Raw genomic sequence first — 12,446 nt, forward strand, 5'->3', positions numbered from 1 at the left:
TCTAGACACAACATTTCAAATGCTGGTTATATCAGTACAAGTATTCCTATCATATGCTAATTTAACTACTTTCTTCTGTGTGTAATATCTCCTTATGTTATGTTTTTTTTTTAATATATCAGAATGAAGCCACATTGTACTTGCTACAATAAAACTGACTTGTTTTAATGTCTGAAACATTTCAGTGTTCTCATCTAGTATATAAAGAATATAACTGGTATATCTGAGCCCTATATTTACTGTGTAATTTAGACGACTTTTTTTTTTTATCTTTCATGCATTTATACTTTTTTATAGAGTCAAAGTTTGTTCATATGTTTGATGTAGAAGCTTGCAATCTCCCTGACTGAAGAGCAGGGAGAGGGATACCCTTTTTGCTACCCCCAAGCAGCACTCCATGCATTGTGTTCTTGATTGATGCTTGATGTAGAGTTGTGCATTCAATTACATAAGGTATTAATAAATATTTATTTGCTAGATCCTCTGTGCAAATTCTGTTTGGTCATCTAAGTATACATTTATTTTTACAGTGTATGGCATAACCATATTTTAAAAATGCTATTAGAAAAATATCTTTAATGAAAGATTTTCACTACCGATGATTGAAACAGTTTTTCCATTAACAGGAATCAATACATCAATCAATGCTCATTAAAAAAGATAGATTAGGGACAACTAGCAATTGCTGTGGTGGTCACATGCTCTCATTGTTGAAGGTCCTTACATAACTTTTTTTTTTTTTTTAATGTACTTTAAGAATTGTCTTTCACATACTTTGACATAGTAAAGAAATACCAAACAGTGATAATCACAATGGTTTAGTTCTGTTACCCTGTAGTGATTGTAAACCTGAGAAAATCTGAGGTATTCAGAGAGTCCTGAGGTATTATGTAATGCCAGGGCTGTTGAATAGAGAGCTCATTAGGGGTGTGCAGCTTTTTTTTTTTTTTTTTGGTTTTGTTTTGTTTTGTTTTCTCTACATATTCTTAAAACAATACACACACACACACACACGTTACAATTGTGGGCATTTGTTTCTGCTGCCTCTGTTGTGAGTGTTGTGGCAGCAGCTCCACAGGCATGAGTTTATGTCGGGTTGTGTTAGTGCAGAGCAGTGTTGCTGTGGCTGTGTCACACAGGGAGTCACCACGAGAGGGAGGGACCACGAGAGGCAGGAGGACAATGCTGGTGTTTGTGCAACGGCCCCTGAGTGGCGGCTGGCTCTCTCATATCGCTCTCGCTTGACTACCATTGCTGCACGCATTGTTGAAGTGAAAGGAAAGTGGACAGCTTGATCCTGTCTGTGGGATGCACCGACAGAGGTAAGACCCCTGTTCCCTACTGCTATGTCTGTGTGATGGAGGAAAATTACGTTTTTTTTTTAAAAGCTGTCTCGTGGGGCTATGCTGTGTGAACTGTGTGAGCGGGGTGTTCTAGTGCAATTTGGGGTTGGCTTGGGGTGAGGCACCCTTGTCAGTGTTTTGGCAGGGTCACTAGTGTGTGTGAATGGAGCTGAGCTGAAAGAAAGTTTCACAGAAAGAGGCTCAGTGAAAGGCATGTGTAGAATATGTGACTAGGATCGAGCATCGGAAAAGACAGGGCTTGAAGTGGAATAGACGAAATATTTGGAGATGAAAAAGTTGAAATGATGATGGAGAAGAGGCATTGCATGATAGAAATCGAGAAGATAAAGGCAAACAAAGTAAAAAAGTGATTGTTTCCGCTACTATCAGAGAAGACAGGCGAGGATAGAGGGAAGGTTTACAGTGGTAAAAATAGAGACAGAATGGAGGTGGAGAGATTAAGAGAGAGATTAATTAGGGAGCTGAGGGAAGGGGGAAGTCAGGAAGGGAAAAGGCAGAAAAACAATGGAAGAAAGTGAGACCCTGGTAAAAGAAGTAAAGATCTGTAAACCCTAGATAAGGTTTTAACATCATTTGTATTATCTATGATGCGTGATTCTTAGACTAGACCACCACTTATTGTACTTCCACAATGAAAAAGAAAGAAAAAAAACTTGTCATACAAATTCATCAACCTCCATTCAAATCTTCTTTTCAGTCCTTTGTGAAAGCTGGATTCCACATGCAGTAAAAAGAATATCGGTAAGCCACTCATTTTCAGTTCTGCCCTCCTTCCTAGATCAAATACTCTTATCCCTTTTAGCTGGCAGATTAGAGAGACTCAAGATGTTCTGTCTCTGTGTGGTAGTCCAGGGATATGCCTCTATTCACATTTATGAATGGCAAAGTCTGGTGTTTATAGACCCTTATAGTCAATGTGAAATGTGTCATTCTTCCATCAGAACCACTACCTTATAAAGCCATTATAAATTTCTATTCAGCAGGGCTTTGAGAGAAAATAAAAACCTATTGTCATACAGGATAAAGACACATTGGTGTCACTTGCACTCTACTTTGGAGGTATTCAATGCACATTACCTGCATGTGTTCTGTTGTTTCAGGCAGTGGGAGTGGGCTCGTTTTTTGGTTTGAGGTACAACAAAGCAGAAAGGCTGGCCAGAGGACACATAACCCAACAGCGGTGGTTTCTGGCCACAACAGAGAAAAAGGGCGTCCACCCCTGCCGTAACGGGGAGGAGAGGAAGGCATTTCACTACTAGCTTGCCGCGTTAACGAGGACCGGTGAGCTCCATTCGTGGCGTGGGTGGGCAGGCAGGCAGGCGGGGGTTAAGCTGTGGTGACAACTTTGGGCTGCGTGCCGAAGTGTGGTGGGGAAGAGGAAGAGGAAGAGGAAGAGGAAGGAGAAGAGGAGAGGTAGGCAAGGGAGGAGAAGGAGGAGGAAGAGGAGAGAAGTAGTGGACCTGGGCCTGGAGCCCCAACACGAACAGGATGGCGGAGAAGAAAGTTAGGTATGTATGTTCATCTTGTTTGTTTTGGTCAGTGAGGATGTATTCACCAAGTTGAAGCAGCAGCTGGCTTAACGTTAATGTTAATTCTTTAATGTTTAATGTTGGAAATTCTTTGTGTGTGTTTGTATCTGTGGGCTTTTTTGACAATGAATGGATGTGTCACTTGCATGCCTTGTGCTGGTGACTATGTGTAAATGGGACTGTGCATGCGTGTGTCTATGTTGATCCCTTCGCAGCCTCCCTGCTAAGCTGATTAATGGGGGCGTGGCAGGCCTGGTTGGTGTGACATGTGTATTTCCTATTGACCTGGCCAAGACCCGCCTACAGAACCAGCAGGGCGTCCAAGTCTACAAAGGAATGTGAGTAGGGCTCCCCCTCGCCCACTGTTATTGATCTGTTACATCCAAAGACAGGACTTTCTCATTACTGCAACCTTTATGCCATGGCATCACACTGAATGATGCTTTTTCTATATGATAGGGGGAGAACTGCTGATAATATATGCAAAAGTTTTGTCAAAGTCTAAAACTGTTACATCTCAAAATATCTGTTTCTCATGCACTCTCGATTTTCAGCGACACAAAAGATAACATCGTTCAGATGACCACATGTTGCATACTTTTCTGCTGAATATCAGAGGGTGAAGCTGCGCAGCCAAACACTCTCTTCCCATATTTGGTGCAGAGGTTTGGTGAGACTGTGCAAAACTCACTCATGGGGTCATGTCAGGGGAACGGCTGTTTACAGCGTGTGCTTTGATGGAGTAACAGTTCAGTTAGTCTGTTGGAAACAAAATCAAGACATGCAGGGGGGAAAAAACAACAATTTTGTGTCCTTAAAAGACACGCTCACCCTGAATTTTTGACTCCAAACATCTGATGGGCATCAATACTAGTGGCTGACTGGGTGTGGCCATCCTGTGTTTAGCAGACTGCGGTTTTCCACTATGAGTCAGAGATGGAAAGCTGGAAAGATGGGTGGTTTGGATAATTTATTCTCCCCACAGCCCAGCTATGGAGTTGGATGTTTCTTATGTCCGTCAAAGAACACGTGTTTTAAACACCAGTTATCAGGTTTGTCTAGTTTGTTTTGGGGAGAGGATAGAGGTTCATGGTGTATTTCAGTGAGGGCTAGGCCAGTGATGATGGTGCCATGGCATAATATTTCTGATCTGATTCATAGATAGCATCGAGTTAATGGTGTGACTGTTATTAGGTTGTTTTCTAAGACTCACAGAAACAGACAAAGTATTTGTTGTTTTGTCTTTTGTCTTTGAAGGCTGGACTGCCTGGCGAAGACGGTACGCTCGGAGGGCTATTTTGGATGTTACAGAGGTATTCTTTGCATTTCTAATCCCTGTGACAAGCGATGCTACAACTCCGCTTTACTATAATCTTAATCTGCCCACCTACGCTGTTGTTTCCCCCGTCAGCCCTCAATCTTTTCATTACAATAACCGGTGCTTGTTAGCCCCACGTTGGTGAGCCATAAGCTCCCGTGTGGGTCGGCTCTATTTGTGTACCTCAGTGGAGTCTGTTGTCATCAGCCCTGTTTGTCTTCCACAGGTGCAGCAGTGAACCTCACACTTGTTACACCAGAAAAAGCCATCAAGCTGGCAGCCAACGATGTCTTCAGACAGAAGCTCTCTAAGGACGGGTAACTTACCCTTACTGATTCATCACACAACAAATCTCCATCAAAATAACCCCCCACTACAGAATAATAGGCTATATTGAAACATAGAGAATAGACCATCAGAACAGACATATCACTGTGTTTCCAGACATTTGCCCCTATGGGGGGAGGTACTGGCAGGGTGTGGGGCTGGGACCTGTCAGGTGGTCGTCACCACTCCTATGGAGATGCTTAAGATCCAGCTGCAGGACGCAGGAAGGCTCGGTGAGTTGGTGACTGGATTGTGGAGCACTTTTTTCCTATTTGATATAAGTTTAGACGCATTTTGTCTTTCAACAGACATCTCCTATTGACTTTGATGTACTACAGTATGTCTTTGCAAATGAACAAATGGATGATAACCCCCGCTTTGTTCAGTAACGTCCGGCACATGCAGTGAAGGCTGCAGGGTTACATCAGTCTGTATGTGTTTTCTAACCTGGGACCGTCTGTGTTTATCCATTAGCTGCACAAAGGCCTGTGCCAACTGCAGCTCAGGCTGCTGCTCCTGGTCCAGCTCCGTCGTTGGTGGCCCAACCGGCTCAACCCCGGCCGACCCCTCCACAACGGCCCTCGGCTACCAGCATCACCGTGGAGCTGCTGAGGACCCGTGGCCTGGCCGGCCTCTACAGGGGGGCAGGGGCCACGTTAATGAGGTCATACACATGACAAGACATTGTCACACATTCCCTCTCAACTTATACACATTACATGTAAATTGTTTTTTTCTCCTTTTTAATGTTATGGTACATATCTGGTTACTGTTTTAAAGCTGAAGTAAAAAGAAAAGAGAAAAAAAAGCCAGACTGAGACTCATCAGAGTGATTTACTATTGTTTTAAAGTGTTTTGAACTACTCCAACCAAATGTCTGCCAGAGTTTGTTTCCATGGGGTTTCACTTTCACTTGTTGTCACTGGCATCCCCCAGTCTGCCCTAATGTTATATAAACCATAAACTATATGGCCTTGGCCACTGGCTTTTGATTTGCAGCTCTATCTATTCATTTAACTCTATTGTCACTGCTTGTATAAGTTGATTTTAGATTGCATAATCCATGTTGCAACTGCTGTATTTCCTGACACCTCTTCCAGTGAACACTGGTCAATAAATTCCCGCAGCTATGTCTGGCTGCCGTACTGTAGTTGACTGAGGCCGTGTCTCTCAGTTTAACCTTCCCATGACCCCAAAACTTGTCAAGATCAGCCTTTCTCCCAGGTTCCCTCCACCTTGTTTAATCAAACGTTCTTTGTTTTTTGTTTAAATCAGGGATGTCCCCTTTTCAATGATCTACTTCCCGCTGTTTGCCAACCTGAATGCGCTGGGCCTGGAAAAAGCAGGTGACCGGGCACCGTTCTGGCAGTCCTTTCTGTCGGGCTGCGGCGCCGGCTCAGTGGCCGCTGTGGCTGTAACTCCACTGGATGGTGAGTTGGAGAAAGAAATGAATGAGAAAAAGGGAGGGATGTGCATGGGGGCATAGCCTTTGCTTCTCACAAAGACAGTATGTTTGTGCACCTGGACACTCCGTTCTGACTAAATAAAGTGAATAGTGCGTGGCCATTGGGTTTTTGACTTTTATCCAGGTGCTGCTATATTAGCTTTTAGTCGACAATGCAACTACTGCTACCTTTGCACATGTCTATGATATTTGACTTGATATTTGACTTTTGGGACTTTGTTTTTGTTAGAATTGTGTTTTTTTTTCTTTGTGCATATTCTCTTCATATGGTTCTGCAACTGGAACCATATCTATCTATCTATCTATCTATCTATCTATCTATCTATCTATCTATCTATCTATCTATCTATCTATCTATCTATCTATCCATCCATCTATCCATCCATCTATATATGTTTTACAACCATCCTGTGGTTTTTTTGTTTGCTCTAACACTCAGTTATCTTTCAGTTTATGTAATGACGGTGCATCCTTCTTTTAAATACCCATACAGTAATAAAGACTCGTCTGCAGACCTTGCAAAAAGGAGAGGGGGAGGACACATATAGAGGAATTATTGACTGCACAAGGTATGACCATAAAAGCTATTACAAACAAAAAAAAAGGCTGTTATAATATTTGCCTTTGTGAGGGGCTACGTAACCAATGCTTGTCTCAACGCTTTTCTCCCCCATTGTCCTCTCTGTATACTTTTGCAGGCGCATCATGAGGCGAGAGGGCCCATCAGCATTCCTAAAGGGTGCGACGTGTCGTGCTTTAGTCATCGCTCCTCTCTTTGGCATTGCGCAGGGTGTCTACTTTCTAGGGGTAGGGGAGATGGCGTTGGGTTTATTGGAGTAGCGGTGCTTGGCAATGCTGGCGGCAGTTTGTGTTATCTCTGTACACATAACCTGCTGCTTTAATCTGCATCGAATGCATGGCACCGCTGAGCAAACAGTGAATACAGAGAGTGAGGGGGGGGGGGGGAGAAGGCTAACCAAAGGAAGAGGTCCAAGATATGAAGAGAAGAGGCTCTATTCGTTAACATGTGGACCGAACGGTTCACACTAATCAACTTTCTCTAGGTTTCTACATGCTGTCAAGCAGGGTTCAGTAGGTTAAACAGGGTCCTGTGTTTGTCTGTGTGTGTGTGACTAATCTGAGGGTATGTGTCCAAAGTTGTCTGGTTTATCCCTGCGCGCTTGCTGCAATATGTCTGGGGCTCTTCCTTTCCGTCTGGATGTTGAGAAAGAGCTGGCGCATGTTGTTTGAGGCTGCTAACTAAATTGCCTACCAATCTGACCATTGATCATGGTCGCGATGAAGAACTGTGCATCATTTCAACGTTAGTGACAAATTCCCCGTCAGTACTATTGTCTAATATCTGACCTCAGAGTCTGAACTGGGTATTTGGCTTGACCATCAGATGCCAGTCATTTAGACTTCACTGTTTGATGCGTTTCTCTGGAGGAGGAGCTCAATCTCCTTTGGCCAACCCTGTTACGCATTCCTCCCACTCCATCCGTGAGGTCTGAGTTGTAATCTTGGATTCCCTCACTGGACTGGGAGGTGCTGCCTGTTAGTGTCTCTAAGGTCATTTGTTAATCTGATGGTAATGCTTTAATCCCTATTTAGCGTACAATATACCCTAACATACAGCTCACTTCCTGCCTAAAGGCCACAGGTTAGACTGCTGGGCCACTGTCTCGTAGCCTTGACTTCCTCTTCTTCACAGCTTGGAAGGGTTTAAATAAAACCTGTGAGAAGCCTAGGGCCGTTTATACTGCTTAGTTATACTGTACATGAAAAAAAAAAAAAAAAGAAGTTGCTTCAAACAATGTGCGCACAATAACTTAAAAAAAAAAATGCAATTAAAGCCTTATCATTGCTGATAGTTTCTAAAGCATCAAAACTGTAAGTCTTAAATGAATTCAGCGGAACTGGTGGTGTCGAACATTGTTTTGGTACTTGAGTCCAATTTAGCGAGGACAATTGTATTTGTTAGACCCATGGAGGGAGTATGGCACCTTGTCTTGCCAACTGTTTGCCATTACTTAAGTCCACTGGGTGGCACTAAAAGCATTTTTTTTTTGTTTTTTACATTTTTAATGAAAGATACATTTTGATGTGACTAGTGTACCTAGGCTACTACATTTTCCTCATTGTAGAGTGAACATAGCCTGAGTAAACTGTTTGTTTACAAGCTGTAAATAAAGATATCTTAAACATGCTGATTTTTTCCGTGTCACACATTTATTTCTTTGGTGTTTGTCCTTTAAGTGCTTCAGAACAATGGTTAACATCCTATCTCTGTCCACACATGCTCACGACACGCAGTCAAACTACCGGTAAAATTATCTTTGGCAAACATACCAGACGATCAGCCTCATTAAGACTGTAGTCTGCATTAAAACATGTAAACGAATTATGTGCAGGAAAAGTGTGTCTTAACATGTAGCTTTGATTATTTCGATCAGTTAGTAAAGCGTAACAGTTGACCCAAAACAACTCGGGCAATGCATAGTTGCAACACCATTGCAATTTGCAGCAGTCCATTAGACAATCCACAGAGAGGTAAAATAGTGCTCTTGAAACGCAAGTAAAAGTGCACATTTGAATTATTGTTCAGTAAAAAAAAAGGAAGACATATAAACACATTCATAGCACCCCATTAATGTAAATCAGGTTTTTCCTTGACCCTTACGCCTGGCAGGTGATTGTGCAGACTCTTGTACACTGTGATGATAGTCTGTGGTCACCTTAAATATCCCATCTGCTGCTGCACCGCTCCCTTCAAATCCACTGTTAATCCATGAACTTGCGGTTGGGGTTGGCACCGAACAAGCTCACTCTGATTTCAGGCATCATCTGTCACAGGTAAAGTCAGGATTGAAATGAGGGAGAGAAAAAAAAGGAAAAACCTGAAGAAATTATTGGAGTAACATAGCGAAGCAACATTAAAAATGCAAATTCCTCAATATTCCTTTTTTGTTTCTTCTGCGGACCTATCAATAAAGCTCAAGACAAAGTCCTCTGAGCACTCAGAGTTGTGGAGAGAGAAAGTACTCCACACACAAAGCATGAATTACAGTAAAACATTTTAATTACCTTACAAAAGCAAAGCAGAGATGTTTCTAATTAGAGCAAAATTAATTTTACATCCTTATCTGACCTCAACTCAATGAAGAGACAGTCAATTAACATTGTTAAATTAGTGTTTGGCATGACTCACCACTGTTTCAACCCTCCAAACTTTAGATAATTAAGTTCACTTGGAAACCCAGTGGTGTCTGCTGCCCTCCGCAGGGCAACAGCAGGAAGTGGGTGTAGTGTGTAGAGCAGAAATGATGACTTGAATGTTAGATGTACAGTCAGAGTTACTCTACCTGATGTGCCATAAGTTCTAGCCGGCTCTCCAAAGTGTTGGCCACCTTGATCTTCCCATTATCATTATACATTTCTATTCCTCCGCAGCTGTTGAAACAAAGGGTGGGACATTAGTGCAAATATTCAGGAACCATAGTAGTCTTTATCTTCATAATCACAGAATCATCATAGAAAATAAGAAATCTCACATTTTCTACACATGAATCAAGGAGTATTAATTCACGTTGATGTAAGTTAAATGTGTCTTACATTTCTGATGGTAGAAAACGTTCCTGGTCAATTCTGACCTCTATGTTGCTCTTCACTGCCTCTTTGTATATTGGGACGTTCTTAATAACTGCAGCCTTCCAGGTTACAAAACAGAAAAATAGGCAAAGCAATATCAACAATCATGAATGCAGAAAAAAGACACAAAGACTCCTGACCCCCTTGTTCTCTAAAATCACAACATAACGTGTAGTTGGCTGAACCTCACCAGAACCATATCTGCATCCTGCTGTCGGCACCGAATGGTAACTTTGGGTTCAAGCAGTTGATAGAATCCCTGAAAAAGTAGAAATGCAAAGCGGGAACGTGGAGATGGAGAACCAACAACTCAGTCACTCATCAGGATGCAAGTTGGGAGCAACTGGATCATTTACCTGAAGAATCAGCCCCTCCAGTAGGGAGGAATACCTGGCAGGGTCCTTTGCAATCTCTCCAAGTCTCTGACGGGCCTCACTCAACAAGTCCTGAGAAGAGAAAACAGGTAGAAAAAGAGAGTGAATTTAGATCCTTTGAAACAGAAACATGCTGCTCATAAATGCTCCACATGTCTTACATAAGACAGACAAGAATTTAAGTAAGTAAAGCTTATATAAAAGGGTTTGTAATAGTAGTTATTTGTGATCAAATGCTGGTCAGTGGTGACATGTAAATGTTATTTTTCTATGATCTATGAACCAAACCTAAGCACACTGATGCAAACTGATTAAATGAATAACTATAATAATCAGTTATATGACATAAAACCTTAAAAATGATCTCTAACCGTGATCATGTCGTCACGGGCCTTCAGCACCTTCAGCCTTGCTTGGTTCATCAAGTTGGACATCTGGCTGTGACAGTGTGAGAAAAAGTTGTTGAGTTAAAATGTCTACATTAACATGTGATGCAGAACCACTGTAACGCCGCTGTTATGTGTGACACCACCAGTTTCCCACAACACGCTGATTTCAAGCCAACTGTGCCACTACAACTTTATTTTAAAGAAACAGTTATATAGTTATGCAGAGGTCAGGAGCACTGCAGTTTACAGATATCTACTTATGACTATCGTGATGTTACAACGTCAAAAGGCAGCACACTGAGATTTAAAAGAAACCAAGACAGTGGAAGGGGGGAGGGATGGGGCATAATCAACAATGTCTGACAGAGATGGGCAAACTGAGACAAAGAGGCATTAAACTATGTTTCATAGAGATTCCAACATCACATGATCCTCTGTCTCTCACTTTAACTCAATGTGCCTGGAAGTAGGATGTAGGAGGGCTCATTATATAAAGCAAAGGTTTCAAAATACTGATAGCACCTCTGTTAAATAATGAATACAGTAATGAGAGGGGGTAAAACAACAGTGTCATTATTATTTCACCAATATCCCAATGCCAATAACAAACAACTCACATTTTCTTATGTTGTTCAATCTGCTTTTCCTTCTTTTCATAGTACTCCATTATTTTCACCCTCTGCGTCTGCACCAGACGACCTTTTTCGATGTTGAACTCCTCCTCTGCCTGTAAACAGCTGGGTGTGAGTAAGATGCATCACCAATCACTTAGGATGCTTACATCATGCATGCTAATATCCTGGTTATGATCGTGTTTCTGGAGTTCACCAGTTATATTTTTGTATCCATACACTGTATTGCAATTGTAGGAACCTTACCCCCGCCCCCTCATAGCTATAGGATACTGTAGTATATAAAACACCTTATGGATTTTTGTAACATCTCCAAGTAGGTATTTAGATGGTGAGACATCAAGACACACCTACAGTATGTAGATGACCAGAAACCTGGATACTGTCATAAGGGTATGAATAGCCAGGTTTTTCATCCTCCATGTAGACAACATAAATTTTAACAACAACACGATATGAGGCCAAACCAGGATATTAATGCACTTGAAAGTTGAAAACACACTAAATTCAGCATAAATCACAAGACTGACACACTGACGTGACGAACTTCATTACCTTCGCATCTATCTCTTCGACTTTTTCACTGGCCTCTTGTTCTATGAAGGCCATCATGTGCTTGATCTGACACGAGACAAACAAGACATGTTACATAAAGTTCAACCTTAACAGATCATCACGTCATGTCATTTTACTAAATACAGGTACAAGCCAATTCACAAAGCATGCTAAACATATCACAGCAAACATATGTCATTCTAATTTACCCCCTAAAATACTCAGGTGACTTTTATTATTGCTCAACATCAGGGAAGCGTTAACATGTTCCCACGATAGCTTGATCCGACTTTTTTACACGTGTAACATAACATAACAATTCTCTTTCATGTGACTGAAATCAGTTAAAAAAAGAGCTGTAACGTTGGGATAGTACAGTTAGAGAAGATCATTAGATTAGATAGATGTAAGCAGTAGTTCAGAGTTGAGCCCTTTTGCCTTGGCTAACGTTTGACATGTTTACTTCAATGTATAAACCAAGACACTGGGACAAAGTTGGTCAAGTTTAAGCGAAAATTCACGAGCCAAACATTGTCTACTTTACCTGTTTCTGTACATCTGCGTCGGTGAGCGCCATGTCCGATATTAAAAATGTGTTATTAATGCAAAATCTGTAAAAAATTAAAAACAATTGCAAGTCTTCCCCGGACGAGTAACACAGAAACAGTTAGAAACACACTTCTTCTCCTCTGGGCTGTTTTCAGACGAAGATAAAACACGACTTCCGGCTACAACTTTCAAAATAAAACATATATTCAACAGATCCAGTCCTTTTCAGGATAAGGGAACAGATTAGCGCCCCTCCCCTCTCAATTTTTTTTTATGTCATGTGGACACCTGGT

At 41.7% G+C, this 12,446-nt stretch overlaps 2 protein-coding genes across 3 annotated transcripts; one reads left to right on the forward strand and one right to left on the reverse strand.

The window, feature by feature from the left end:
• The first annotated feature begins 1,111 nt into the window (after nt 1–1,111).
• Nucleotides 1,112–8,216, forward strand: slc25a18 (solute carrier family 25 member 18). Of its 2 annotated transcripts, XM_085779954.1 has the most exons (11): nt 1,112–1,322; nt 2,062–2,105; nt 2,465–2,872; nt 3,109–3,231; nt 4,151–4,206; nt 4,438–4,528; nt 4,656–4,771; nt 5,013–5,202; nt 5,814–5,968; nt 6,497–6,572; nt 6,702–8,216. In XM_085779954.1, the coding sequence occupies exons 3-11, from the start codon at nt 2,853–2,855 to the stop codon at nt 6,841–6,843; spliced, it is 969 nt and encodes a 322-aa protein (XP_085636080.1). In that variant the 5' UTR covers nt 1,112–1,322; nt 2,062–2,105; nt 2,465–2,852; the 3' UTR covers nt 6,844–8,216. The 2 variants fall into 2 exon arrangements, with proteins under 2 accessions (XP_085636080.1, XP_085636081.1); XM_085779955.1 differs by lacking the exon at nt 2,062–2,105 and having other exon boundaries at nt 1,188–1,322.
• Nucleotides 8,217–8,437: 221 nt separating this feature from the next.
• atp6v1e1a (ATPase H+ transporting V1 subunit E1a) lies at nt 8,438–12,336 on the reverse strand. The gene is made up of 9 exons (XM_085779956.1): nt 12,149–12,336; nt 11,605–11,670; nt 11,035–11,144; nt 10,400–10,466; nt 10,011–10,100; nt 9,845–9,913; nt 9,619–9,713; nt 9,369–9,456; nt 8,438–8,850 (listed from the first exon to the last, which is right to left on the reverse strand). Exons 1-9 carry the CDS (start codon nt 12,179–12,181, stop codon nt 8,788–8,790), a joined length of 681 nt encoding a protein of 226 aa, XP_085636082.1. The 5' UTR covers nt 12,182–12,336; the 3' UTR covers nt 8,438–8,787.
• Between the last annotated feature and the right edge of the window lie 110 nt (nt 12,337–12,446).

The sequence above is a fragment of the Trachurus japonicus genome, chromosome 6 (assembly GCF_045865225.1).
Source record: "Trachurus japonicus isolate A0001 chromosome 6, Traja_1.0".
Lineage (NCBI taxonomy): Eukaryota > Metazoa > Chordata > Actinopteri > Carangiformes > Carangidae > Trachurus > Trachurus japonicus.